This window comes from Phyllopteryx taeniolatus, chromosome 22 (genome assembly GCF_024500385.1).
Source record: "Phyllopteryx taeniolatus isolate TA_2022b chromosome 22, UOR_Ptae_1.2, whole genome shotgun sequence".
NCBI classification, from domain to species: domain Eukaryota; kingdom Metazoa; phylum Chordata; class Actinopteri; order Syngnathiformes; family Syngnathidae; genus Phyllopteryx; species Phyllopteryx taeniolatus.
The window spans coordinates 6,390,229-6,414,443 of NC_084523.1; the positions used below are offsets into that span (position 1 = coordinate 6,390,229).

At 41.5% G+C, this 24,215-nt stretch overlaps 2 protein-coding genes across 5 annotated transcripts; both read left to right on the plus strand.

The window, feature by feature from the left end:
• The first annotated feature begins 1,575 nt into the window (after positions 1-1,575).
• nudt4b (nudix (nucleoside diphosphate linked moiety X)-type motif 4b) lies at positions 1,576-12,122 on the plus strand. Its single transcript, XM_061762837.1, has 5 exons — positions 1,576-2,094; positions 7,520-7,630; positions 8,332-8,376; positions 8,607-8,694; positions 9,533-12,122. The coding sequence occupies exons 1-5, from the start codon at positions 1,999-2,001 to the stop codon at positions 9,760-9,762; spliced, it is 570 nt and encodes a 189-aa protein (XP_061618821.1). The 5' UTR covers positions 1,576-1,998; the 3' UTR covers positions 9,763-12,122.
• Positions 12,123-13,527: 1,405 nt separating this feature from the next.
• pkp2 (plakophilin 2) lies at positions 13,528-21,596 on the plus strand. 4 transcript variants are annotated; one of them, XM_061762811.1, is made up of 13 exons: positions 13,528-13,884; positions 14,805-14,875; positions 15,604-16,139; positions 16,204-16,339; positions 16,953-17,160; positions 17,242-17,419; positions 18,075-18,192; positions 18,266-18,427; positions 18,521-18,697; positions 18,906-19,059; positions 19,133-19,325; positions 19,417-19,489; positions 21,470-21,596. In XM_061762811.1, the coding sequence occupies exons 1-13, from the start codon at positions 13,698-13,700 to the stop codon at positions 21,533-21,535; spliced, it is 2,259 nt and encodes a 752-aa protein (XP_061618795.1). In that variant the 5' UTR covers positions 13,528-13,697; the 3' UTR covers positions 21,536-21,596. The 4 variants fall into 4 exon arrangements, with proteins under 4 accessions (XP_061618795.1, XP_061618796.1, XP_061618793.1 ...); XM_061762812.1 differs by lacking the exon at positions 21,470-21,596 and adding an exon at positions 19,577-20,254; XM_061762809.1 differs by having other exon boundaries at positions 13,529-13,884; positions 19,402-19,489; positions 21,470-21,593.
• Positions 21,597-24,215: the final 2,619 nt, after the last annotated feature.

Sequence of the window (24,215 nt, forward strand, 5' to 3'; positions counted from 1 at the left end):
TGGGGACAAAATAGCACCAACAATTCATTGTCAGCTTGCCTGTTTGTTGGGGTGACTAATAGAACTTAAGTGACGTACTCACTAATTTTATGAGTCAAGAGGACTCAATGTGCGGCTTGTATGTACAGGTTTCACTCATTACAAGCACAACATATTAGCAGCTTTTCAGTTAAATTACTGTTTTCCAAGCTTTATTGAGCCAAGGCACATTTGACTTTTAAAAAAATCTCACGGCACACAACCGGACAAAAATGTCACAAAGTGTGTTGTCAGTGGTTCTCAGTTTTTACACCAAATATCCCCTTAAAAGATACTTTGCTTTCCAAGTACACCAAAGTTAGAGGCCCAACTGTTCATAAAAAAAGCAAATATTAGTCATAAAAAGTATATTTAATATAAATTGTAAGCTTCTGTAACACTATGCAAAGTGTGAGCATTATCACGACACTTCAATATAGTTTTTTTTTTTTTTTTTTTTAAAGTACTTAATTGATTCAATTGAAACTTCTTTAAGATTAAATGCAAATCTATGGTACTTAAGTGAAATACAACTGAACTGTACCTAGGCTGCTTCGGTTTTAAATGCAATGCAGATATTTTCCATTCATTCTTGTATGTTTGATTGTATTTCATGTTATAGCTCTCTCATTTTGTATTTGTATATGTGTTCAGTGATTCTTTCACTCATAGGGGACATTTGTAGTAAATAAATAATTTTCAGACCAATGACTGTCAGTGAAAGTGGATAATTTCCCACAACACACCTGATGATGTCACTGCACAATGGTTGTGAATTCCTGCCTGAAACTGCAAACCACATGATAGTGTCTAAATACAAAACGTATTGCAATATGTCAGCAGTTGACATTTACATCTTTCTCTTGGGCATTTACAATCTTCCAACATCGAAAAGTGATCAGAGTGCTAAAAATGGCACATTTGACTGACAAATTAATATTTTATGCATGCCTTTTTCTTGGCATTTGCACACAACCAGAGCCTGAGGCTTGTTTATTTGAAATGGAAGTGAAAGTTGTCAGTTGCTGATGGTACTTATGTGTCAGTTTCATTTTTAAATTGGCTAGGATTTCTCACTTATTTGTGTGTATTTTTCCAGATTACAGTTGTTTTTTTTTTTTTTAAACACTTGAAGTTTTGATTAACAGATTTCCAATTGTGAAATATTTGATATCTTTCCACAAGCTAAAAGCTGCAATGATGTGACGGCATTTCCCAAAGATCATAGTGCTTATTAGGCATCCAATCAGAATGCTCTGATGCTTGAGGGCATATTACTTATTAAATCATAATAAGAATATTGATAAGTAGTCATTAAATGCAATTGGATTTTTAAAAAAATGTATTGCTTATGCTTATCCTATTGTCACGACTTGATAGGGGATTGCTATGGTTGCCCATCGATTGATATTTTCGGGCATTTCGCCAGTGGATTGCTGGGAGACCACAGCCAATCAGATGACGCTAACCTGACGCGGAATACCGCCCATCCGGAATAACCCGTCCAATGAGATCGCGTCATCTTCCACAGGGGCGTGGCTTGTATATGTCAAACTCCACTCTGCTGTGTACTGAGTCAGCGGCGGCCATGCGCATATGGACCCAGAGGAGGGCCGTCTACATAAAATCCCTGGCGGGGTCGGGGGTCTCCATTCACCGCTTACCAGAGAACTTAACCCAGCCGTTGGAGATTCGACCTGCTTTCCTGACTTATAGTCAACCGAGGAACACTTAAAAAAAAAAAAAACCCTTGTGAGGCTTAACCCAGCCGTTGTAGATTCGACCTGCTTTCCTGATTTATAGTCAACCGAGGAACACTTAAAAAAAAACAAAAACCTTGGAGCCTCACAACTAGTCCCCTCCTCCTCTCTTGACTGTAGGATTTTGGTGGTGATGCGGCGGCTGTGTTGCTAGCCCCTATTTTCGGTATTTATTTTCTACTTGTCGCCGGTTCTACCTCGAGTGAAGACAGCATTCAGGATGAAACTGAAACCCAACCAGACCAGGACGTACGACGGCGACGGTTTTAAGAAGCGAGCGGCGTGCCTGTGCTTCAAGAACGAGCGCGAAGAGGAGGTAAGGGGAAGCCGTCTGGCCGTGCGTTGCCCTCGGCTACGCACATGACACACGCCGGTATACTTTTGGGGCCTTCTCGCTCCCTAAATACGCCGTCCATCACACACTAACTGGGGCCGTGACTTCAAATAACGTCGTTTGGCTTAAGCAATTCTTACGTTAAGTGGGATTCTCACTAAATGCGTCACAACATATTCAAATTTAGATGTTCTTTTTTTTTGTTATTTTTTCCTTTTTTCTTTTTTTTTTTTTTTTTTTGTCTACGGTTTCCACTGATGCGCCTTGGACCATCCAGTTTGGGCTAGTTTGAGGAGTCAAGAAAAAAACCAAAAACGAGTGTCGTCATCGGGGTCTCTATTTGGCAGCACTAAACTACCTGTTTGGGTTTTCAAAGTAATCCACTTCCGCTACTTTTGTATTGGACCCGTGCCTGGTTGTGATGCTATACTCTTATTTTGAACACTGACATATGTACTTCCGTGAAGCCTCTCGCTAGCTTGCAGGCGCGGAGGCAGGGGGGCGAGGCGCTTTATTGCACGTCCACCGGGTTTTCCCACGTACTCGAGTGTATCGATCATATCATATGAGTGTTTAAATGAATATACATCAAGTGTCACCCGGCCTTCATCATAAAACTACCTTACTGTGTAGTAGCTGGGTGTCATTCATGTCTTTTACTGCATCTCGATCGGCCAGTTTGGCGCATAGCGTTGGTGCGTATGAGGATTTAAAGGGGACGTAGCATGTAAATAACGAACACGAGCTGACGGGCATGAGTTGTTGTCTTCTAAACTCACCCCTTACGTTGGTATTCTTATCCGTGACCTATAGTTACCCCAGAAAGTTGACGCTAACTCATAATAGGGGATCAGTCCCTTGATTTTTATTTATTTTTTTCATTTAAAGCAATCAAACATTTGTGCCTAAATGTCTCAGCAAGATTTCACAAGAAGAGGCAAGTGGGCAACCTGTCAAAATATTGACTCACCATCATGGTATGGAACAGTAGACAATCACAATGTAGTCTTATTCAAGCCTGTTACACACTCACCTCTTGCTTAACCTGTATGTGTTTTTAATCTGTATGAATAATTATGACACGTCATGCAGGCCTGGATTCTAATTTGCAGTCTGATGCCAATCCGTCAACATTATGCACGTTAGTCGACAGTCCATCACATTTTTCAAGATGGCAACAGAAGCTCCTCGAACCTCCTGCGTAGCTTCGGCACAAAAAGGGAAGTCACCCACAATCTAGAATTACTACTTTGAGCATTTACACCATAATATTCTGAGGGAAGAAGTGTGTTAATGTTTTAGTGTTTTTTTTTGTTTTATGTGACTGTGCTTCACTAGTTAAAAACAATTCTAGTGATGATTGTGGGGATGATTATGTCATGGTTATTGGCCACAGGATACAGTCTTGAGTGTTTCAAGGAAGGGCCTATCTGAGGGTACGACTGCTGCTCAGGTTTGGACACGTGACCATTTGAATTTTATGAGCCTGGCATCGAGTCGGCGCCCATGTAATCGCAGAGGTGACTTCGCTTTGTCGCCAGCGGCGACTGTAATCTAAGTTGGTAACAAAGAGCTCCTTTTCAGGCCAAAGCAGCCTTAGATGTTAGACTTTGCCCCATCAGTGCCCGAGCCTGGAGACATGAGAGGCGATTGTTGTGAAAGAAGAGCCAAATTGACTCCTGCAACTCTGTACAATGGGACTAAACGGCCCTTGTGACTCATCAACTATTAGAATTGGCTTGTTAGTTGTGGATAGCAGGTGAAAGAGCAAGGGATTTTAATAGTTATTTCATCTGCCATGTGATAATCAGGAGCCCCGTTTTTCTATTTGACAGCTACAGGCGTTCCTCAACGGGTTAGATGAGGTGTTTATGTCGTCCAGAATATCCCGCTCGGAGGTTTTGCTGTTGCTGTGTGACTAGGGGAGATTCAAGGTACTCTTATTGTATAACCACCGCGATTTAATGTTGTGTGCAGAACACAAGTGTATTTTATTTTTTTTTTTTACTTCCCACACTTGAAAATGTTGACACTACTGATTATTCTCATGTCCACAAGTTCCACAAGTTATTGGTAAAGGAAGCATATTTGACAAGGTGATTTGGGCTACCCACTATAAGATATTTTTTATTTTACCGTTATGCAGATTATTTGCAATGGCCACCTGCTGTGGCTGCAGACAGCAGAGTAACACAAAGCAAAATAAAAGCAAATTCAAATAAACTGTACAATGTGATATAGTTACTATTCACTTAATAAGTTGCATTATATCATAGCATATGGTGAATAAAAGATTCATAACAGGCTAAAAACAGGTGTGGCAATCATGTGCAGCATCCCTCATCAACTTTTTCAACAACGACATTGGGGTGAATGAGGTGAGGTTTATTATTTGTTGCAGTATGTTCCAGTCGTTTTGGGTAGAAAATTGAAAAGATTGACCCAATGTAGTGCAGACTTTGGGAATGAAGAGGTTAAAAACTGCTGGAACAGAGAGTGCGGGTGGTGGTATGCATCGTGAGCAGAGAGCGAAAGGTCGTGGAACCGTGCGACCTTCAACAAGAAAAGTGAAAATTGATGGATAAATTCGACAAAAATGAAGTCAACTCTTATTTTATTTTTTTTTGCTCGCTCACACGATCAGATTGTGTGCTGTTTTGAATTCCACGAAGCTGTCCTTTCAGGTACCTTCCGTGCATATTGTCGCCTCCACTGGTGCGAACGACGTGCATGTAGCTTATACCGAGAAGTGTTGCTCGCTAAGTTTATGACATTTGTCAGGCCTCTATTGAGGCGATTTACTGTAAGTTGCTCCTCCTCCTCCAAGCAAGCGCCACACTGGGAGCTGGTGTGAATTGCTCAACAGTCAGGGAAACACTTCTGGGGTTTCGTTTTATTTATTTTTTCGCCCTTGCTGACCCTCTTTCCAAATTTAACCTGGGTTTCTGTCCAGCTGTCACTTGTCCTCTGACCTATCTTGCAGGACGGTGTGAGTTATTTTGTTTTTGTCGCAAGCGTTCAAATGGTAGAATACACTGTTCACTGACACACACTTTCGACTGATAGTGTAGTTTGGTGTTATTGCATAATGAATCTTACTTTTCATGACTCCTATTTTCCCAAGATCATAGCGTTATTTTCTGCATTTAAGTAGCTTCCAGTAGGCGTCTCAGCAATGTAGCGCATCAGCAAGCGTCTCCACATGACTAGTCCAAATTAAACACACTTTGTAGTATGTAGATTTGGTGCGCTAAATTCCTCTAGTCATTAAAGTCAAACCAAATGGAGCCCCGTGTTGCCGCCGCGCAACTGACAACCTGACGGTCCGTTTGGGTTTTGTCCTATCCACGCCAGCTTTTGTTTTGTACACACATCCCACCTCTTTTTGGAGCTAAGCCTCCACAGGACGGCGAGGGCTGGAGTGTGGGAACACGCCCAAAACGCAAAGAAAGAATGAATGAATTCTTCGAGGGGCAAGCACTTTGAGCAGGTGACAGCTCGGTATATAAGTCCTTTTGTCTCACCGTGAGGGTCACATTGTTCCATTGTGCACCTTTTCAAATACTGTACACTGCACCTGTTGTACATTGTAAACACCTGTATGTGCTACCGTTGTGGCATTTGCACCATCTAGCTACACAACACACTTAGCCAGGAGTTCTCGGACTTTTTGATTCCAGGTAGAGAAATTTTTCCAAGGACCCTCTCATAGTCCTAATGCCAATTTAATATAACTTCTATGCCATAGGACGGTCATTCTTAGTCTCAAAGTGTGGTACATGGGCTCCCTCTAGTGGGAGGTGAAAGAATCACTGCCTGAGTACAGTTCAGTTGTATTTAACTTTTTAGTGCAATACATTTGAATTTAATCTTTATGGAGCATTTATGTAGGTACATTTTTTATTTATCTTACAGGTATGTGCCATATGTTTTAATGGCATCATAATTTAAGTGGTTTTATTAATTTCAGACATAAAACCTGTCTTGTTTTTGATGAAAACTTTGACCTTGTGTGCTACTTACTGGTGGTACTTTGATAGCAAATAATTTTTTTAATTGCTAGGTGGTATAGAACGTTTCAGAAGCAGTGCCATAGGAATTAAAAAGTTGCCTGCTTTTGAGAAAAAAAGTAGAAACTTTTCAACCCCAAATTTATATTTTTTAGAGTAAAACGTTGTATTTGTTAGAGAATAAAGTCATGATTTTTCCAGAAATATAAAGTAATCATCTTTACATGAACAAAGACGTATTCTATCAGAATAAAAAGTCATCATCTTGTGAGAATAAAGTTGTATTCTTCCAAGATAAAGTTGAAATATTATACTAAAGTCAAAGTCTAATGAAGGAAGAAAGTATTATTTTAACAAGTACATTTCAAATTGCAAATTATTTTGCTGATCCCTAAGCTACAGTCAGGGGGACCGTACTAGTACGGTGGTAACACTGCAGCTACAATAGAAGCCGAAAGGTGCACAGATATGTTCCGGAAGATGGCTGCACGTGTCCAAAAGGAAGCATCTTGCAGTCGCTCTGACCCTACAGAGGCCTCTTGCTCGCCATCCAAATCCTGTTAAGGGTGCCAGCCAACTCCTCAGATTATGCGGGATCACATGCGGGTCTGTCACCATCTGTTGCGTAAGATGCTTTTTATTTGAATATTATATTTTACTGTGGATTTGTAACAAAAATGCACTGAAAAAAAACTTAAATCAGCAGTTTGTAACAAGAGTGCAAGTGTGCGCCCTTGAGCTATTTTTGGCTCCTCGTGACCCATCTGGTGTGTGTACACTCGCTGGCCACTCCATTAGGTACACTGGCACTTCATAAGCAGCTGTAAGATGTAAGCAAAATTGCTGCCTTTCTAAAGACAGTGATTCTCAGTTCAGGTTTATTTAGTAAGTAAATGAGAATTTTTGGACCTATTAAGTGAAATTGGCACATTAAAGTGTGAATTGCTGGTCTTTAAAACTAAGGGCTGCAGTATGTTGGATTAAATGCTTGTCTGCCCATTACAAACATTCTTTTATTATTTTTCATATATGCATGTATGTGTGTGTATATAGTAACTGCATCAAAGTGTGCTAATGGTTACAGCAGCTGTGTTGTGCCGCCGACCTCACTGAGGCTTCCAGAAAGTGATCCGCACATATCGCCGCACACTGCAGTTGTCGTGTAATGCCAGCTCCCTACCACCCCCCACCCGCTGGCGGGTGCTCACAAGTGTACTGGTAGAAACTGAGCGGCCCCTGTTTGGTTTTGGGGGATTTTGTATACTAAGACAGTCACGTCACAGCGAAATAAAAAAACTGTTGATGTTAAATTGGGACAAATGCACAATTATTATACATAACGTAGCCTATTTTGAACCATAGTATTTTTATTTATTTATTTATTTTTTGCTGCACAGGTGTTGTTGGTCAGCAGCAGTCGGCACCCGGACCAGTGGATCGTCCCCGGAGGAGGGATGGAGCCCGAGGAGGAGCCTTGTGGAGCGGCGGTGCGGGAAGTCTTTGAGGAGGTGGGGGGGGGAAAAAAAGACTTTTCCCATTCATGTTTCATTATTTATACAATAATGTTCCGCTGTTTGCGTGTGATATGAAACGAACCCTGTGAGTAATTGACGCCCCCCCCCACTCTCAAAAATGTTTATAATTGCCTATAGATGTCACGACTGTGGCATGTTAAATTGAAAATCAAAGCTTCTTGCCTCCTTACTTGAACATAGTGTATTTCCTTGGTATTAAGGAAATAGATGGATGGGTGTATAATTTCCTTTGTGGAGGTAAAAAAAAAAAAAGCACCCTTTTGAACTTGGTGGCGCAGCAGTGACCATGCCGAGGTCAGTATTTGCATCTGAGGTGAGGATATTTGCATCGGAGGCGTCGCTCGCTGAGACCCTTGTCTTCTCAGGCACGACGGCGGTCTAAACTTGGATCCTCGCAGGATTCCCGAGCATTCGCGGGCCCGCTCGCAGGGGAACGGACAAACGAATGGCCAATGTGTCGTATGTCTTGATGTCCCCAAATTACACCTGAGTAAATAAACTCATGTCAGGTGTTAGGAGAGGGACCTTAATGTCATTTTGCATTATTTTTTTGCTCGGATTTGGGCCAAGGAAGCAGTCGTGTCGATTCAAAAGCATTGGTGGGCCATATATTGACTCAGAACAAACAAAGAAACCATAAAAAAAAATCTTCTTTTTTTCTTCTTCTTCCTCAGGCTGGTGTCAAGGGCAAGCTAGGACGTCTGCTTGGCGTGTTTGAGGTAAGACTTGTGATATACATGTGAACCAGGAGGTGGCCAGTTGCCAGTAGAAACTCTTTCGCATATCATTACTGTCATCAGGGCAGATTTGACAACTTCTAATTTTGTTAGAATTGTTTTGGTCAATTTTTACAGCAATCGAAAAGAATACATTCAAACAAAAAGGCGGTTCCAGTATTTATTGTTGGGATTTTAACTTATGTCCTTGCTGTCCGTCTCATTCCCAACAGCAAAACCAAGATCGGAAGCACCGGACCTACGTGTACGTGCTGACCGTCACCGAGACATTGGAGGCCTGGGAAGACTCGGTCAACATAGGTGTATTATCGTTTTGACTCCTGTCTGTCCATGTGTGAACTATTCGGGGTTCGCTTTGTTTTTTTTTTCTTGTGGACCATCTTTCTTTAGCTATTTGCGGAAATTTCACCATTTATCATATTTGCGCACTTCCAGTAACACTTTAAGATGCCACGAGATGAGGTTAAAGCTCTGCATAATAGGAAAGTAGTAATTGGTGTCAAGGCAATAGTGTTCCCTGCCGTTTGCTTGGACTCAGCACAAAAATGGCAAAAAGATCAATTTTTCCATAAAAAACAGGGCATAGGTTTAAAAAAAAAAAAAAATCCACAAATCAGTGAATTTGTAAGTAGCAAATATGTGGGGAAACTAAGTTGGAGTGATGCATCTTGACTGAGAGACACGTATGTTCGGGAGGAGCGAAGTTTAACCTGCGTTAGTGGAAATTGCAGCGAGTCTGCTATGATTATGGTGCATTTTTTTTTTGAAAAGCAAATCATCTGTAAGCCATTTATTTGTAAGGGTAATGTTGTAAGATAGGTTTAACATGATATTAAAGGGTTTTAAGATGATAGTTTTGGGGTATATTTAGTGTTTAAACTATTAATATAGAAATTTTTATGAGGGGCATCAATTTTCCACATTGGTGGCAGAGCGCAATCCCGTTCGGTTTCCTGTATTTATGCGTGTATGTTAACCTGCCAAGGGGTTTGTTTACCTTCTGCAATATATAGCATGTCTGTCGAGCCCATACGGAGCGCAGGGGCAACATAAATGTGCACCACTCATCTCAGCAATGTTGCCACTTGGTACTTTAGACATACACGTGTCAACATTTGTTCTTTGTCTCCCCCCGCAGGCCGCAAGCGCGAGTGGTTCACGGTGGACGAGGCCATCAAAGTGCTGCAGAGCCACAAGCCCGTGCACGCCGAGTACCTGCGGAGGCTCCAGCAGCTCCAGCTCAGCTGCTCGCCCACCAACGGCAACTCCATCCTAGCCAGCCCGCCGGCCAACGACAACTACCCGCACTACAGTGCCACGGCCACCACGCCTTCCACGGGCAGTACGCTGGCCTCCTCCCGCAGATAGGACTCCAATACGTGACGTTTTTGTACAGCCTCGCATGGAACCCGAACTCTTCAGCAAGTTGTGTAAATAGTCTTACCTGCTGGACGGACCAAAGCCATTGCCAGAACTTGAGAAGGACTCACGTGATTGAGCAGTGAGATGGCAACGCTCATGCGGCAAACTCGCACGTTTTTGTCACGGTGACGAGCAGGAGGACGCCGTGGATGCTGCTGGCATGCCTTATAGTACTTTGTATGAATGTTTCTGTTCTCTTTTTGGCACAACACACACAATCTGTGGTCAATAAACACAAAGCATGACCATGGCGGGAACGTTGTCAGACACAAGGATGGCTTTTAGTGCATGGTGGCGACATCATCCACATAGAAGGTGCTCGTTTTTTCTAGTTCTTATTCATTATCAACTATTTTAAGTCACCGCAAGTTGGCATTAAAAACAAATAATAATAATAACTGATGTTACATTGCAAAGAGTATTAGGGCAATACTGGAAAGCATAATTTAAAAAAAGTCAATTGTGAGAATAAAAGTGTCATTTTCATGAGGGGAAAAAAGTAACCGTTCAGGAATTAAATTTTTTTTTAAAGTTGGACTATTATGAGTGTAAAATTGTCATAGTTCATAACAAAATGATAAAATATACAGATAATAGAAAAAGAAAATTTCATAATTACAATGCATGTGCAAAAATGAATTTTATTTATTTATTATATTCATAATAAACCCTCAAGGGGAAATCAACTCAGTATCCTATTTTTTGCCACAATTTCTTTGCACAAAAATGTAGATTTGTTACAAAAATACTTAATAGAAGAAAGATAAGAGACAAAGAAATTTTGGAAATGTATCACAAATCAGACTATTTCTAAAGCACTTTAAAAAAAAAAAACCCAAAAAAACATCCGCAGCTGTAAAAATGTGCTGTATATAAAGTTGCAACTTAAAAAATAAAAACAATGTAACAATAAGAAATTAATAGCAATATTTTCCAAATTAAACTATCATTAGCCTAATAGCATAATCTTCAGTCACATATTAATGTTTTGGAAAAACAAGGGGAAAAAAGAAGCAATTTTTAGCAAGCATTTTTTTATTGGTAACAATTAGTTAAAAGTGACTTAGACGATCATGCTATTAGGATAATAATATACTACCGGTACTTTAAAAACAAACTCCTGCAGTGCCTCAACTGTGTCTTTGACCAAACTGTCACAGTCCATATGTTGGCTGCCTGCTGTAATTTCAAAAACTTATTTTACTCAAAACAAAACAAACAAAAATTCTCATAATGCAGTATTTAATGCTCTTTTTTTTTTTTTTTTTTTTTTTGGTTGTACACTTAGTAGAACAAATTGAAAGTATGGCCCATGCTGGATGTATTTCTTTATTACTAGTATTATTTCTGGGCCCTTGTTGGCCAGTTCAAAGGTCACAGGAGGCTGGACCCGCTGTCTGTGAATTGCTACCTCAGTCCAGGAAAAAAAAAAAAGTAGATGAGTTGGGGATGCTGTCTGCTGACAACAACACTGCTGTGCTCGTCGTTAACACTTTACCCAAAGCATCCGTCGGTGATGTCACGTGTGAAAAAGCCGCCTGGTTCCCACCTTTCAAACTATATGAAGGTCTCTGCAGTATAACGTGTGTGTTTGCCACGGGCTGCTTCCTGTTCGAGCGTTTACACACACATTCACACACACACACACCTTTTTTAGATGGCCTTTGCTTTAACATTTGAACTCACTAGAGCTGCTCTTGTTTTTAAATGTATGGTGTTGCCCAGGAGGCTTTGATACACTTTCTGCCAAAAAAAAAAAAAAAAAGTCAAATATAAGACAGAAGCTGTAAATTTGCTTCTGCTGATGGCTGAATGACGATGCTCTTAATTTGTCAATGCCTTTGGAAACATATCGGAATTGTGTTTTTAACTGAAATGAACCTGTACTTAACTGTTTTGTATCTTTTTAACTACGTACAAATAACTGGAGAACCCCTACACACCACAACACACACCCACTGTGTGCTTTGTACAGTCCTGACGATGATTTGGATGTGTCTTTGTGGAAGCAATTCAACTCATTAAAACTCACTAAAGGCATTTATGGAATAACAAATTTAATTTTTCACTTGCAGTTTCCCAACATCACTAAAATGTGTGTGTGAAAGTGTTCTTACGGAAGTGAATTATGTGCCAAATTTGAACATTTCATGTAGACATAGAGAAAAATACACTTTTAATGATTTAATGTGGGGGGTGGGGGGGAGTGTGTGGTGTCGAGACTGTACTTTTGAACTTGTGACTGATGAATCCCTTCTGTCATGTAATAGCACATGATATGTTTAAATGAAATCCCCAAACATTGACTTTTCAGGCAATTATTGAACCTTCAGTCACCCTAAAGTCCCATGTATTTAATGCAAGTGAATGTAAGCTGGTGCAAGCCTCATTGAGGATGTTTCTGTCACACTTTGAATGTTAAATCAAAGGAACCAGGAGAGATGTAATTGATTCTTATGCACGGTGAAGTGGAAATTGACTGACTTTAAACTGGAAATATTGTGTTGTGGGGGGGGGGGCATTAAATGGGGGTAAACTCTTACTGCAACTGTTGGTGGTGTTTTTTTTGTCCCCCCTTTAGTAAGTTAAATGTCATTGCATTTTTATAAAAAGCTTCTATGGGGTTAATACTCCCAACAATTTCCACACCCCCGCACCTCTTATGTTCCTCTTATTGCCTGACAAATGTGACACTTTGTCACCGTATTAAATTGCAATGACACTAGAGGGGCGATATTCAAAGACCCTTTACCAGGTAATGGAGCCTGTAGTAAAAATAGTATCCTAGCAACATACAGTATGAGAGCCATACAAAAGTAACCTTACAAAGAATACGTGGTCATAGAAGGCCACTGTGTAGCCTATTAGACACCTTATGAGAGACAATACAAGGGATGTATTTAAATTTTTTAAAATTTAGAATCAAGGAAACAACAATTTAAAAAAAAATAAAAATCTTAGGGGGACCTTATTGCCCCCAGCAACGTCACCCTGTGTGGCCTCACATATTGCACATGCCAGAAACCGCCACTGGCTCTCAGTATGATGTAAGTACAAAATATTGTTAAAGCAATCAAGAATTAGCATTTCAACAGCACATTTTTTGATATTTTTGAACCTTTTGAGTGTAATTATTTAGAGTATGTACCTACAGTGTTTTTAATATTTTTGTCATTTATTTGCATGAGAGGGTACATTTTTTAAATATATACATTAGAAAAAGCTCTTAGTGTAATAGAACCTCAAGATTTACCTATTGTTAAATCAATCTAAAATTGGCATTTTCATCATTCTAAAGACATCTTTTTGATACAACTCTGGAACCTTATTATAGAGTGTGAAGGTGCATCTGCTAATACGTCTAACAATATGAAATTCTTGTTTACAAAATATTTAAAACATTTTTATTAAAACATATTATCAATATACATCATTTTATAGATGCAAATATTACAGTGCAAATTAAATCTGGCGGAGGCAAAAAGTAGATCCATCCACCTGCCCAAACAGGGGTGTGTGGAGTCTCATTGCTTGACATATTTCTTTTTAAATATGTTCCACAAACAAATAAAAACAAAGTTCGAAACGGAGACGTCCTGTTGGGACTGGGCGTGTTTTAGTAAGAAAAACACAACAATACAAAAAAACAAACTCAAATTCATCCACAACGGCGTCACCTGACACCTCAGGTAAATTTAGCCCCGCCCGGCATGACGTCACTAGCCCACACGGATGGATTTTCAGTAGGACAAAACAGGAGAAGAACAACAACAACAAAAAAGTTTCCTACCGGAACGGGTTCGTTGTACTCGGGTTAACAATGTCGACGAGGCTGTGAAAAGGCGAAAAAAATAAAATAAAATAAAAAACCTCGCCCCACTATGGAGGAGTTGTTCTTCAAGTCGGCGCTGGACTACCACCGGCAGGACACCGACACCACGCTGGCCTTGCCGGCCGAGCCCAGCGCTCGGTCGTCGGCGAGACTTCCGTCCAGTGACCGCAGCCTGCGGGTCCAGCAGCAGGTTCAGCTCACGTTGGCACGGAAGTCCAAAAGGAGCGTGTCCAACGGTAAACACTACTTCTTCTTTATGTGTCATTTTTTAGCATTGTTCCGCGAAGCTAAACATTCTCTACATATATACTGTAATTATTATTATTATTAGTAGTAGTAGTAGTAGTAGTATTAGTAGTACACAGCTTGCTGTTAAACTCCACCTTCACTGCATTCATTCTCTGCTGCTGTTGTCATGTAATCTTAAATGAGGACTAGACTATCAAAACTAACCCAAACCCAATGCAATTAATCACACACTACTGTATACAGATTTACTTCGAAGAGCCACACCCTCAGGGCTGGAGAACTTTCGTAAAAGTAAATATTACCTGGATAAAAGGGTGTATTTTAGTGAGGTAGTCTTTCATTGCATTGATGTCTTTGATTGACTTAAAATGCAAAACTGATTTTTGCAGTGGAATGCACGTCACATAGTATTTTAGTGGTCCAACAGGTTTCAGCGGGCTCATTCATCTGCCAAAAAGCAACATGGAGGCAGCTTATTGGTTTGAACTGTATCAAATATTTACCTTTTATTGATGAGGCAATAACAGACTTTGGACTCTGGTCACAGACTTATCGTGTCATCCTATTGTGCGCTTACACACACCAGTCACGACATTCTGTTCACCAATGAGAGCTAGTAGCTTTGTCAACAATGCTCACTTTTGATTGACACTCTCACAGCTATTATTTTAATACTATGTTAATTATTATGGTCATAGTTTGTACTGGTTGACCTACTTCTGGAGCTTATTGGATGCCAAATATGATCAGCGTCATCATCACCGTTCAGTCACCCATTCATGCAAATGAGCGTTTGTGTTGTAGTATATTTGGGTTCGGCTTCCCAGGAAGTGTCTGCGATGCGTTCAGGTGATTACGTCGGCGTGCAACTCAACACTCTCCACTGAACCTCATCGACTTGTTTCAGGCAGTGTCCACTTACAGAGAAGCGCCGCCAAGAGTTCCGACGCTGCGGACGGACTGAGGCCTCACACCGCGGTAAGTTTGAGTTTACTGTATGTTCATTCATAATTTATTAAAGCGTGACTAAGAAGAAAATGCTGAAGCTACTTTGTGATTTATTCACTCTGCCAAATTCAAGCAAGCAGAGAAATGGTTCTAATTTGTTTGTACGCTGAACTGTTTATGCCTCTCAGTTATGACACCGTTAACTTAATGTATTTTTCCATTTATTAGATTTTTATTTATATACTTAACTATATATATATTTTTTAATGTATCTATTTGTTTCTTATTCATCTTGTTTATTATTAATGTATTCATATTTTACATTTTTATTTGATTTCTTTGTGTATTGTTTTTACATTTTTAACTTATATTTTTATATATTTATGCATATTGTCATTTTTATTGTAATCATGTGATTCTCTATAGTTTTGCTTTTTTAATATTTTATATAAAACATTTATCTAATTATTATGTATTATTTGAACTGAATACCCACTAGTCGCAGCACATAGCCCTGCCACAAATATCGAAAATGTGGAAATAATTGACGTCCCCCCCAAGGTTTATACACGACTTAATTGCCTGTAGATGCCACAAGATGGTGTTAAAGGCTTACTTTTGTCTAAATGATACTCCTCAACTCACTTGAGCACAGAAACATCAAATAATTAAGGATAACTGTACATTATTAATGGTAAGTTAACTATATACCTTATAATGAACCTTAAATACTGATACATGTGTGTTTTGTTCCACAGGTAAATGGCTTTGGTTGCTCTCTGTCAAGCACCGAGCGTGTGCGGAGGCCTTCCAGGAGAGTGGAGGTCTCACCCCCAGGGACGCCCGACACGGCTCAGCGCCATTTTGTCTTCAACGGCCGCCATTTCGGTACATCCACCCTGCTCGCTCGCAGTGTGTCCCACAGGAACTGCTCCCCGCTCGGCCGCTCGCTAGGCTCGCAGAAGCACTACGCCCTCTCCGAGGCCCCACGTTGGGTGCGGACGAACCCCTCCATGCCCGCCAACGGGAGCGTCCGCTTTTGGTCGGACGCTTCGTTTCGCCAGCGCGGGCACGAGTCCGGGTGGAATGAGTCAGGCTGGAATGAGTCGGCTTTCCACCAGAGCGAAGGGATGGTCGCCGCCCCCCGGTTACGTGACGTAACCTGGATGTCAAAAAGTCACAGGCTTCTCAGACTGAACACGTACCCGCCCTCGGGCAACAGTTTGGAGGTGGACATGGGGGGGCGAGCGGGGGCTGAGCTTCATCAGATCCAAGCCAACAACGTCTCAACTCCGTAAGACCTCTTTTTGACACATTTGACTGTATGGATGGAGATTCTGATTTGTCGTCTTGCCCAGGAGGTCCGAGAAACCTCCGGAGATGACGCTGGAGAGGGCCGTCAACCTGCTGTCTCAGGAGAACGAGTACACGCTGATCAGCGCCGCCGCGCTCATCCAATCTCAGTGTTTCAAGAGCGCCGACGCAAGGAAGACGGTTTGAGCCTCTCGTGTTCCGATACTCGTAATCCCTCGCTAATGGCACGTGTACGACCAAATACCAAGTGGCCACATTGCTGACAGCTCAGACGTCCCTGCATTTGAGCACGATGGCGCAGATTTCTGTTGACCCTGCGCTCCGAATGGGCCTGACACACATGCTATATACAGTATATTGCAAAAGGTAAACAAGTTCCTTGGCGTGCCATAGACTTACAGCAAACCAATTGGGGCCGAGCCCTGCCAAGAACAGTGAAAAACTTCCAGTAATTTACGTCTCCCCCTAAAATGTTAGTAAGTTCAAACCGGAACTGTACCACAACGTATGTTCTTCAAACAGTTACATTACTCTAACAAATAAATGTCTTTCTGATTATTTGATTTAGAAAAAAATGCGCCGATTGTGAATGTGTACATGCACATGTGGCAAAGACGCTCCATACTTTCCACGAACAGCCCAAGCAGCAAATACCTGGAAATAGGTTCTACAAAAAAACAAAAAAGATCAATAGTTGAATTTGTGAAGAGTGAGCCGTGAATATGTGGGGGATTACTGTGCAGTGACGAATATTGTGACCAGTGTGTGAGTTACATTCAAAGTCCTCTTTTAGGTTTATTTCCTGCGCGGCATCAAAAAGCTGCTGCAGCTGCTCCACAACGACGAGGAGGAGGTGCAGCGCGCCGCTGCCGCCGCCCTGCGCAACGTGGTGTACCAGAGCAGCGACAACAAAATGGAGGTGAAGGACCACGCCGGCCTGGCCACCATTTTGGGCGTGCTGAAGAACAGTCACGATACAGAGACCAGAAGACAGCTTGCCGGTCAGTTTTGTACTTAAAAAGCACCATTTATGCATCGCAACCAGGATTAGGCTCCTTACCTGATGACCTTTAACCTCTCAGGCCTCCTGTGGAACCTGTCTTCTCATGACCTCCTGAAGGAAAACCTCTCCAGAGAGGCCCTGGCAGTCCTCACGAAGTCCGTCCTGGTGCCGAGCTCGGGCGTTTCCGAAGGGGAGAATCCCAAAGATGAATTGCTCGCCGACGATGAGGTTTTCTACAATGCTACTGGCTGCCTCAGGTACGCCACACGACTGTAGGTGTGCGGAAAATTGTCCAGTTTAACTAATTGGTCCAAAAGTTTTTTTAATTTACAGATGTGCCTCAATATATTGAATTTGTTCTGTGACCTTGCCAACCCAATTCAATCGACGTTGTGCTGCTTCCTCGGTTGTGTGCACCTTGGCCACCTGGTGGCAGTATAATAATGACATCAGAATGAGAATCAGAATCATCTTTATTTTGCCAAGTATGTCCAAAAAAAACACACAAGGAATTTGTCTCCATTAGTTGGAGCTGCTTTAGTACGACAACAGACAGTCAATTGACAGGGAATACTTTTGAGACATAAAGACATTGAGAAAAAATGCGCAAATTGCGTTACAATTGTTTTTATTGTTAAGTAACCATTACAAAAAACTACTGTAATAAACCTTACATTTGGTGGTGATTTAAATAAGTGTTGCGCATCAATATGTGGAAACTGAAGTCTGAAAAGAGTTAAGGACTGAATTATCACATTTTCTCTGAAAGTTCTCCTTTTTCCAGTTTGAAAACCCCTATCCCTCGGTTTTAGAACTGTTTTACAAAGAGTCTCCTGTCAAACGTCAGAACACCATCTGCCGCTGTTTGTTTAAAAAAAAAAAAAACTCACTTGTGGAAGTTTTTGTGTTTAGAAACCTGACCTCATCTGGTCCAGATGGAAGGAAAGCCATGCGGGAGTGCGAGAACCTCATCGACTCTCTGGTCTACTACATCCGACGGACCGTGTCCGACTACAAGGCTGACGACAAGGTAGCGTTGAAAGCCTTCTTTCCTCTTGCGACACTCACGTCTCACATTAATCCGATGCTTTCATCTCCAAAAGTCCACAGAGAACTGTGTGTGCATCCTGCACAACCTGTCCTATCAGATCGAGTCGGAGCTGCCCGATAAGTACGCCGCAAATCTCCTACAATCGCAAGAACACGTGACGCCCAAGCCAAAGGCGGTCGGATGTTTCGCTCAGCGCAGTGCCAAGACCAAAGAGGTATAAAAAAAAGCGACTTAATATTTGTAGTAATACTTTGGTACTTCCCACCACTGAATCTTATAAGTGACAATGTATCGCGTGTCTGCCCAGCAAGAGCAGGATCACTGCAGGCTGCTTGAGGAGAAGGCCAACCCCCGCGGCATCGAGTGGCTGTGGAGCTCCATCACCATCCGTATGTACCTGTCGCTCATCGCCCGCAGCTTGCGACACCACACGCAGGAGGCGGCCATTGGAGCTCTGCAGAACATCACGGCAGGGAACGGAGCGGTGAGAGCCTAGCGGACGTCATCTGGGTTCTTTAATTCCCAACTGCAAATTTCAAGAGAATGTTTTGGCTCCCTCTTGTGGAAAGATCTGACAATTGACAAAGTGAATTCGTCTCGAAGTATATCCCCATGAATTGCATTTCGTGCATTGAAAAGTATAGTAAGAAGTCAATGCAGATGTTTTTTCCTAACAAATTGTTTACTTGCAGGTGACGGAATCCATCGCCTACACCATCGTCCACAGGGAAAATGGCCTCCAGCACGTGAGGAAAATGTTGCAGGAGGGCGAGCTCGACGTAAAGAGGACGGCCGTGTCACTCATCAAAAACCTCTCTCGGTTCTTCAAGCTGCACCCCGATATTGGTTAGTTGTCTCATTAATCACCATTAGAAACTTTTTTTAAAGAAAAAACAACAACAAATATGTCACCCTGTAGTTAGGCAGGTGCTGCCAGAGGTAGTGGAGCTCCTGCCCAATAACGACACGGGGAGAGACCTTCCCTCGGACGTGACAGCGTTTCTGTGTCACATCCTCTTCAACCTGAGCCAAAGTGATGTGCACAACGTCCGAGCCCTGTTGAGCCAGGACGCCCTCCCTAAGATCTGCAACATCAGCAAGAAGGACAACGGGTCAGTCAGCAGCTCCTGTACATCCATCATGTGTCATTTTATTCTTTAAAAAAAAAAAAAATCCATCTTTTTGTAGTTACGGCCCAAGTAGAGCAGGTGTAGCAGCATGTCTCCTTCTGCACGCCATGTGGAACCACAGCGATCTCCATGGGACATACAAGAAGGTCAGCAATGATGGAGGCCGACTCATTCGTTTTTTTTCCGATGTGACAGCGACATCCACTTACAATTTATGGATCTGTGTTCAACAGTGTGGCTTCAGGAAAGCTGATTTTATAAATGCAAGGACCACAAAGGCAGTAAACTCCATCTAGAAGACGTCAAATGTCACTTTTGTGGAACATTTCACATGTGGACATATATTGTTGGTTCACAACTGAACTTTATAGATGTGCATTCATATTTTATTCAATAGTTGACTTACATATTTTGTAGCTTTTATATATATATAATAGTGTAGAAAATATGACTAGCACTTGTTTTTTCACCCGCAACAGAAAAGTAACCACACTGAAACAGTTACAGGAATATCTTGTGCAACTTTAAACAAGCTGGTGTCTCTTTTTTACTGTTTTGAGTTGTTCGTCAAAAACATCAACCTAATGTCGTTGTTTAAATGCCAAAGCCCACAAACAAGCACACGTGACAGCTAATAACAAGAGTAATAAATCATAGTGAATGAAGCAAGGAAAACTGTCAGCCACTTAATAAGAAAATATATTTATATACACTTGGCTACGCATGAATTTTTCAAACATCATTCTAAAGGTTAATATTATCTTGTTTTCCTCATTTAAGGGGATGCTATTGGTTTTTGGTCCTCTAGAGTGCAGTAGTGCACCATTTTTAATGAAGTCTAATTTTGGCGTCCTTTAATGTGTCCCCAAGTGGCCTTCAACTCATAATGCATAAATTCCCCCGAATCCTCATATGCTTGAAGTGCTTTAACACTCTGATTAAACTCTCAGCCTTTCTATTTGCGGAACTCACTCCAGTCAACTTTTAATCATCTCTTAATTCGCTTTATGTGTGTGTGTGTTTGAGAGCTATTTTGGTGCAGTGTGTGCGATTTCCAGTGCAAGGCGAGGGGAAAAGCTGTGCACAGACCCAAATCCTTTTGAACAATAGGCCTCTTTGTCGTCAGTGGAGCTTACACGGCCGCTGCGAGGGAGAGGCTCATCCTCTGCTAATGAAGTCTAGACACCGGGGAAAATGGTAGAAGGAGTGAGTATTTCCCAGGGAACTGTGTCTTTTGAACCCACTCGAGCGCTCAAGAATTTTGGGAGTGAAGAACCACCCTGTTAATGTCAGGACAGACCCTGATAAAAGCCACTTTGGCGGTTACAATTCCAGTTAGCTCAGCGAGCTAACCTGGCTAACTGTGACGATAATAATATATATAATAATATAATATATAATAATAGCGCAGCACGGTGGATGACTGGTTAGCACATCAGCCTCACAGTTCTGAGGACCGGGGTTCAAATCCCGGCACCGCCTGTGTGGAGTTTGCATGTTCTCCCCGTACCTGCGTGGGTTTTCTCCGGGCACTCCGGTTTCCTCCCACATCCCAAAAACATGCATGCTAGGTTGATTGAGGACTCTAAATTGCTCGTAGGTGTGAATGTGTGCGCGAAGGGTTGTTTGTTTATATGTGCCCTGCGATTGGCTGGCGACCAGTTCAGGGCCTCCTGCCCGAAGATAGCTGGGATAGGCTCGACCTGTTACAGATAATGCATGGATGGATAGCTCACAGCAGCCAAAGAGGAAAACAATGAGAAAGTCCAAAAACAAATCAAGATAAATATAGTCATTTCAATGGATTCCTGATAACTTTACTAATTGAAGCCTTTTCATTTTTCATTTAGGTGTTACTGATAAGCAAATTAAGGTCTTTATTTTGCTGAGACAGTCTTTTTAGAGTTTTAGAAATGAGAAATGTGAATTTGTTTGAATGTTTTTGTTGTAATTGGTTACAAGGGCACATTGCCTTTAATTTTATTTGGTTTTATTATACAATACCTTTCTACATCATGGGGGAACAACAATGATGTGATGGTTTCCTTTAGAAGGTAAGCGTATATTACCTTTCTATTTCCAAAAGTTTTTTCTTTTAAGGTAACAAGCTTATATTTCCACCCCAGCGCCATCTCCTGGGTCTAGCGAGGCAACTCCCAAAGCGCCTATTGAGGGTATCCAAGGTATGCTGAGAACCTCGCAGATCCCGCACACAGCTGTGTGCCGAGGTCGACGAGGACGAAGACCACAAAGTGAGTGCTTTTTTTTTTTTAAACTTCTTAATGCTTAGGTCTGACGCTTAAGACCGAGTGCACTTAAAGGTACTCGTGACCAGACTGGGATCAAGGGAGGTTGATTTGAGAAGCTTAGAGGAAAACATGTCAAGGAAATCAGGGTGCAAGTGAAATTAAAGCTACGGAATATGAGTTTGGAGCTCATTCCCGTCCTGTAAAATAGAAATACTAAATGAAAACCTGCTTCATTTTCGATCAACACGTTTGAGCAAATTGAGCATGATTTACAGTACTCTTGTAGTCCCTCTCACATAAATAAAACATGAGTTGTTTTCAGCTCGTCATCCGTCTAAACATATCATCCACAGAAATGTAAAAAATGTTAGAGATCCCTGAGCCATCAATTACACGCCGAGAGGCAAATTGTTTTGGAGACGTGTGCGATATGACTCGCAAGTCTTCAATATTTATGCAGTGGTGCAGCAATGGAAGTGTGACTTAAAGCTGCAATGTAAGGCAGAAAATTTCCTCCCTCTGGGGATTTTTATTTTTTTTCTTATGCTGCATAATCAAAGTTGAGAAAGTTTTGCATAGTTCTTTTACGATCACTGAGGGAAGAGGCAAAACCTTTTTTCACTAAGTGCCACCAAAAACAAAATACTCATGACCAAAATTAAAAATCCCCTTGTGTAATAAGTATTCATCAAAAACGAGACAGGAAAATATTTAATATTATTGTCAGCCACTGCACAGTAAGAAAATTAACACTGCGCTTAAATATAGTGAAACATTTTTAAAAAATAGTTAAATAAATTGATTGCCCTTAAAAGTTAAATGAAAACTTTACCTAAATAAAAGTTTAAAAAGAAAAACTGTTCTTAAAGATTAAATCGACCTAAAAATGTAAAATACAACTGAACTGAACTTGCTGTGTGATTCTTTAATCTACCACGAGAGGGAGCCAGTGTACCACTTGTGGTACGAGCACTACATTTTGAGAATGCAGAAAATGACACAGAAAGGAGGTCAGACAGACACCTCCTTCATAAACACCATGGATTAAATCACTGCTCTGTATTGAATATAAACAAAAAATACAAATGCAAAATAGCGCCATCTGTCGCCACTGTATTATAGAAGCTCCGGTTTGAAAGGTCCCGGCCAGTGCGGCAGTCGCTGTAGCTTTAACGGGTCCATCATGCCTTGCAGTGCCCCAGTTCTTTTCCCACGTTTACAAGCCCCCCTCGTTCATCCCCGCCCTCGCCAGTGTGCACACACCAGCAAAGTGAGGGAGTGAGAGAGAGAGAGAGAGAGAGCTGCGGATGCTGAACGCTCCGTGTCGGATGTCCGGTGAGTGGAGCGTGCGAGCGAGCCGTGTTTACGTGCACATGCGGCGGCGGCGTGACGCGCATCGGCCCGCAGCAGACGAGATCTCCCCGTCTCCCCCCTCCTCTCCTTCCTCCAATCTATCCCTCTATCCCCGCAAAGTAGGCTGCTGCCTTTCCTTGAGTAGGGGACCATTTTTTAAATCCATAGGGGAATAAACTGCTTGGAGGGGAACATGCGTGAGCGTAACAGGACACTGTGAGAAGGTATGTTTTGTTTTGGTGAGGTCAAGCCAACCTATGGTGACTGATTAGCTAATGTCTGCTTGTTTATGCATTCTATGCTAATAATAATCATCAGAATACTTTGACTTGGCATGCACGTGGCATGATACAGAGTGGTTGTGCAATGATTGCCGCTTTTGGAACACAACTGGAACAGCAGCAAGCTTGTGTTATACTGATATAAACACAATAAGTCAAATTATTGTGCTTGTTTACCTTTAAAAATAACATACATCAATCTGTCCTTGGTTGAGGACATGCATCTAAATGCTTAATACCGCAAGTAAATATACTTGCATCATGTTTGTACTCATTTAAAAACACTTGAAATGATTGTTATACTGTTTTATCTTATTGTAGTCGACGGTCTAGGAAATGATAAAATCCAATTTCACGTCCTAGAATGCTGTTTTTTTTTTTTATTATTTCTTTAACGATCCTGAACTTACTTAACTTAAAAATTCTTTGTAGTGCTGTTGAGTAACTAATCCCGTTGGAGTGGGTCTTTTTGCAGAAACTCCCCTCCCACTGAGTTGAGCTCAGAGTCTTACAGGCTTATTGTCGCCACCAAGCTGATTAGTTTGAATTTACGAGACTGCGAGGTGTCGTTTAGTGTCAACGTGGTCAACATACTGGCTCCATATGTAGGAACTTTTTTTTACACCGAGTACAAGTACTAGTATTGGCCGATGCCAAGTATCAATACTTGATAATGCCATTACGTCTTGATGACACGAAGAAGAACATAGAGTCCGGTGGATGTACAAGGAGGAGTATGGATGCCAGGTTGCCTCTGTTTGTTAACTGCAAAATAAAGTGCTGATTCATGAGAATACCACAAATTATAAAATAAAACTGTGACAGGAGAACTGAAGTGATACTTAATCACAGAATCAGACCAGAACATAATTTGCGGCCGGCTAAAAAGTACTGACATCTGTATTTACCTTCAAGTATCAACACACAGCTTATATGTCATGCTGGTAAAGTAGTGTCGGTGTCCAAGTATCGAATCATTTTTTCGAGTA

Coding starts and splice junctions, on each gene's coding strand:
- nudt4b (XM_061762837.1), top strand. CDS start 1,999: ATGAAACTGAAACCCAACCAGACCAGGACGTACGACGGCGACGGTTTT. Junction 7,631..8,331: donor TGCGGGAAGTCTTTGAGGAG/GTGGGGGGGGGA, acceptor CTTCTTCCTCAG/GCTGGTGTCAAGGGCAAGCT. Junction 8,377..8,606: donor GTCTGCTTGGCGTGTTTGAG/GTAAGACTTGTG, acceptor CATTCCCAACAG/CAAAACCAAGATCGGAAGCA.
- pkp2 (XM_061762809.1), top strand. CDS start 13,698: ATGGAGGAGTTGTTCTTCAAGTCGGCGCTGGACTACCACCGGCAGGAC. Junction 16,340..16,952: donor GCGCCGACGCAAGGAAGACG/GTTTGAGCCTCT, acceptor GTCCTCTTTTAG/GTTTATTTCCTGCGCGGCAT. Junction 19,490..21,469: donor TCCATGGGACATACAAGAAG/GTCAGCAATGAT, acceptor TTTCCACCCCAG/CGCCATCTCCTGGGTCTAGC.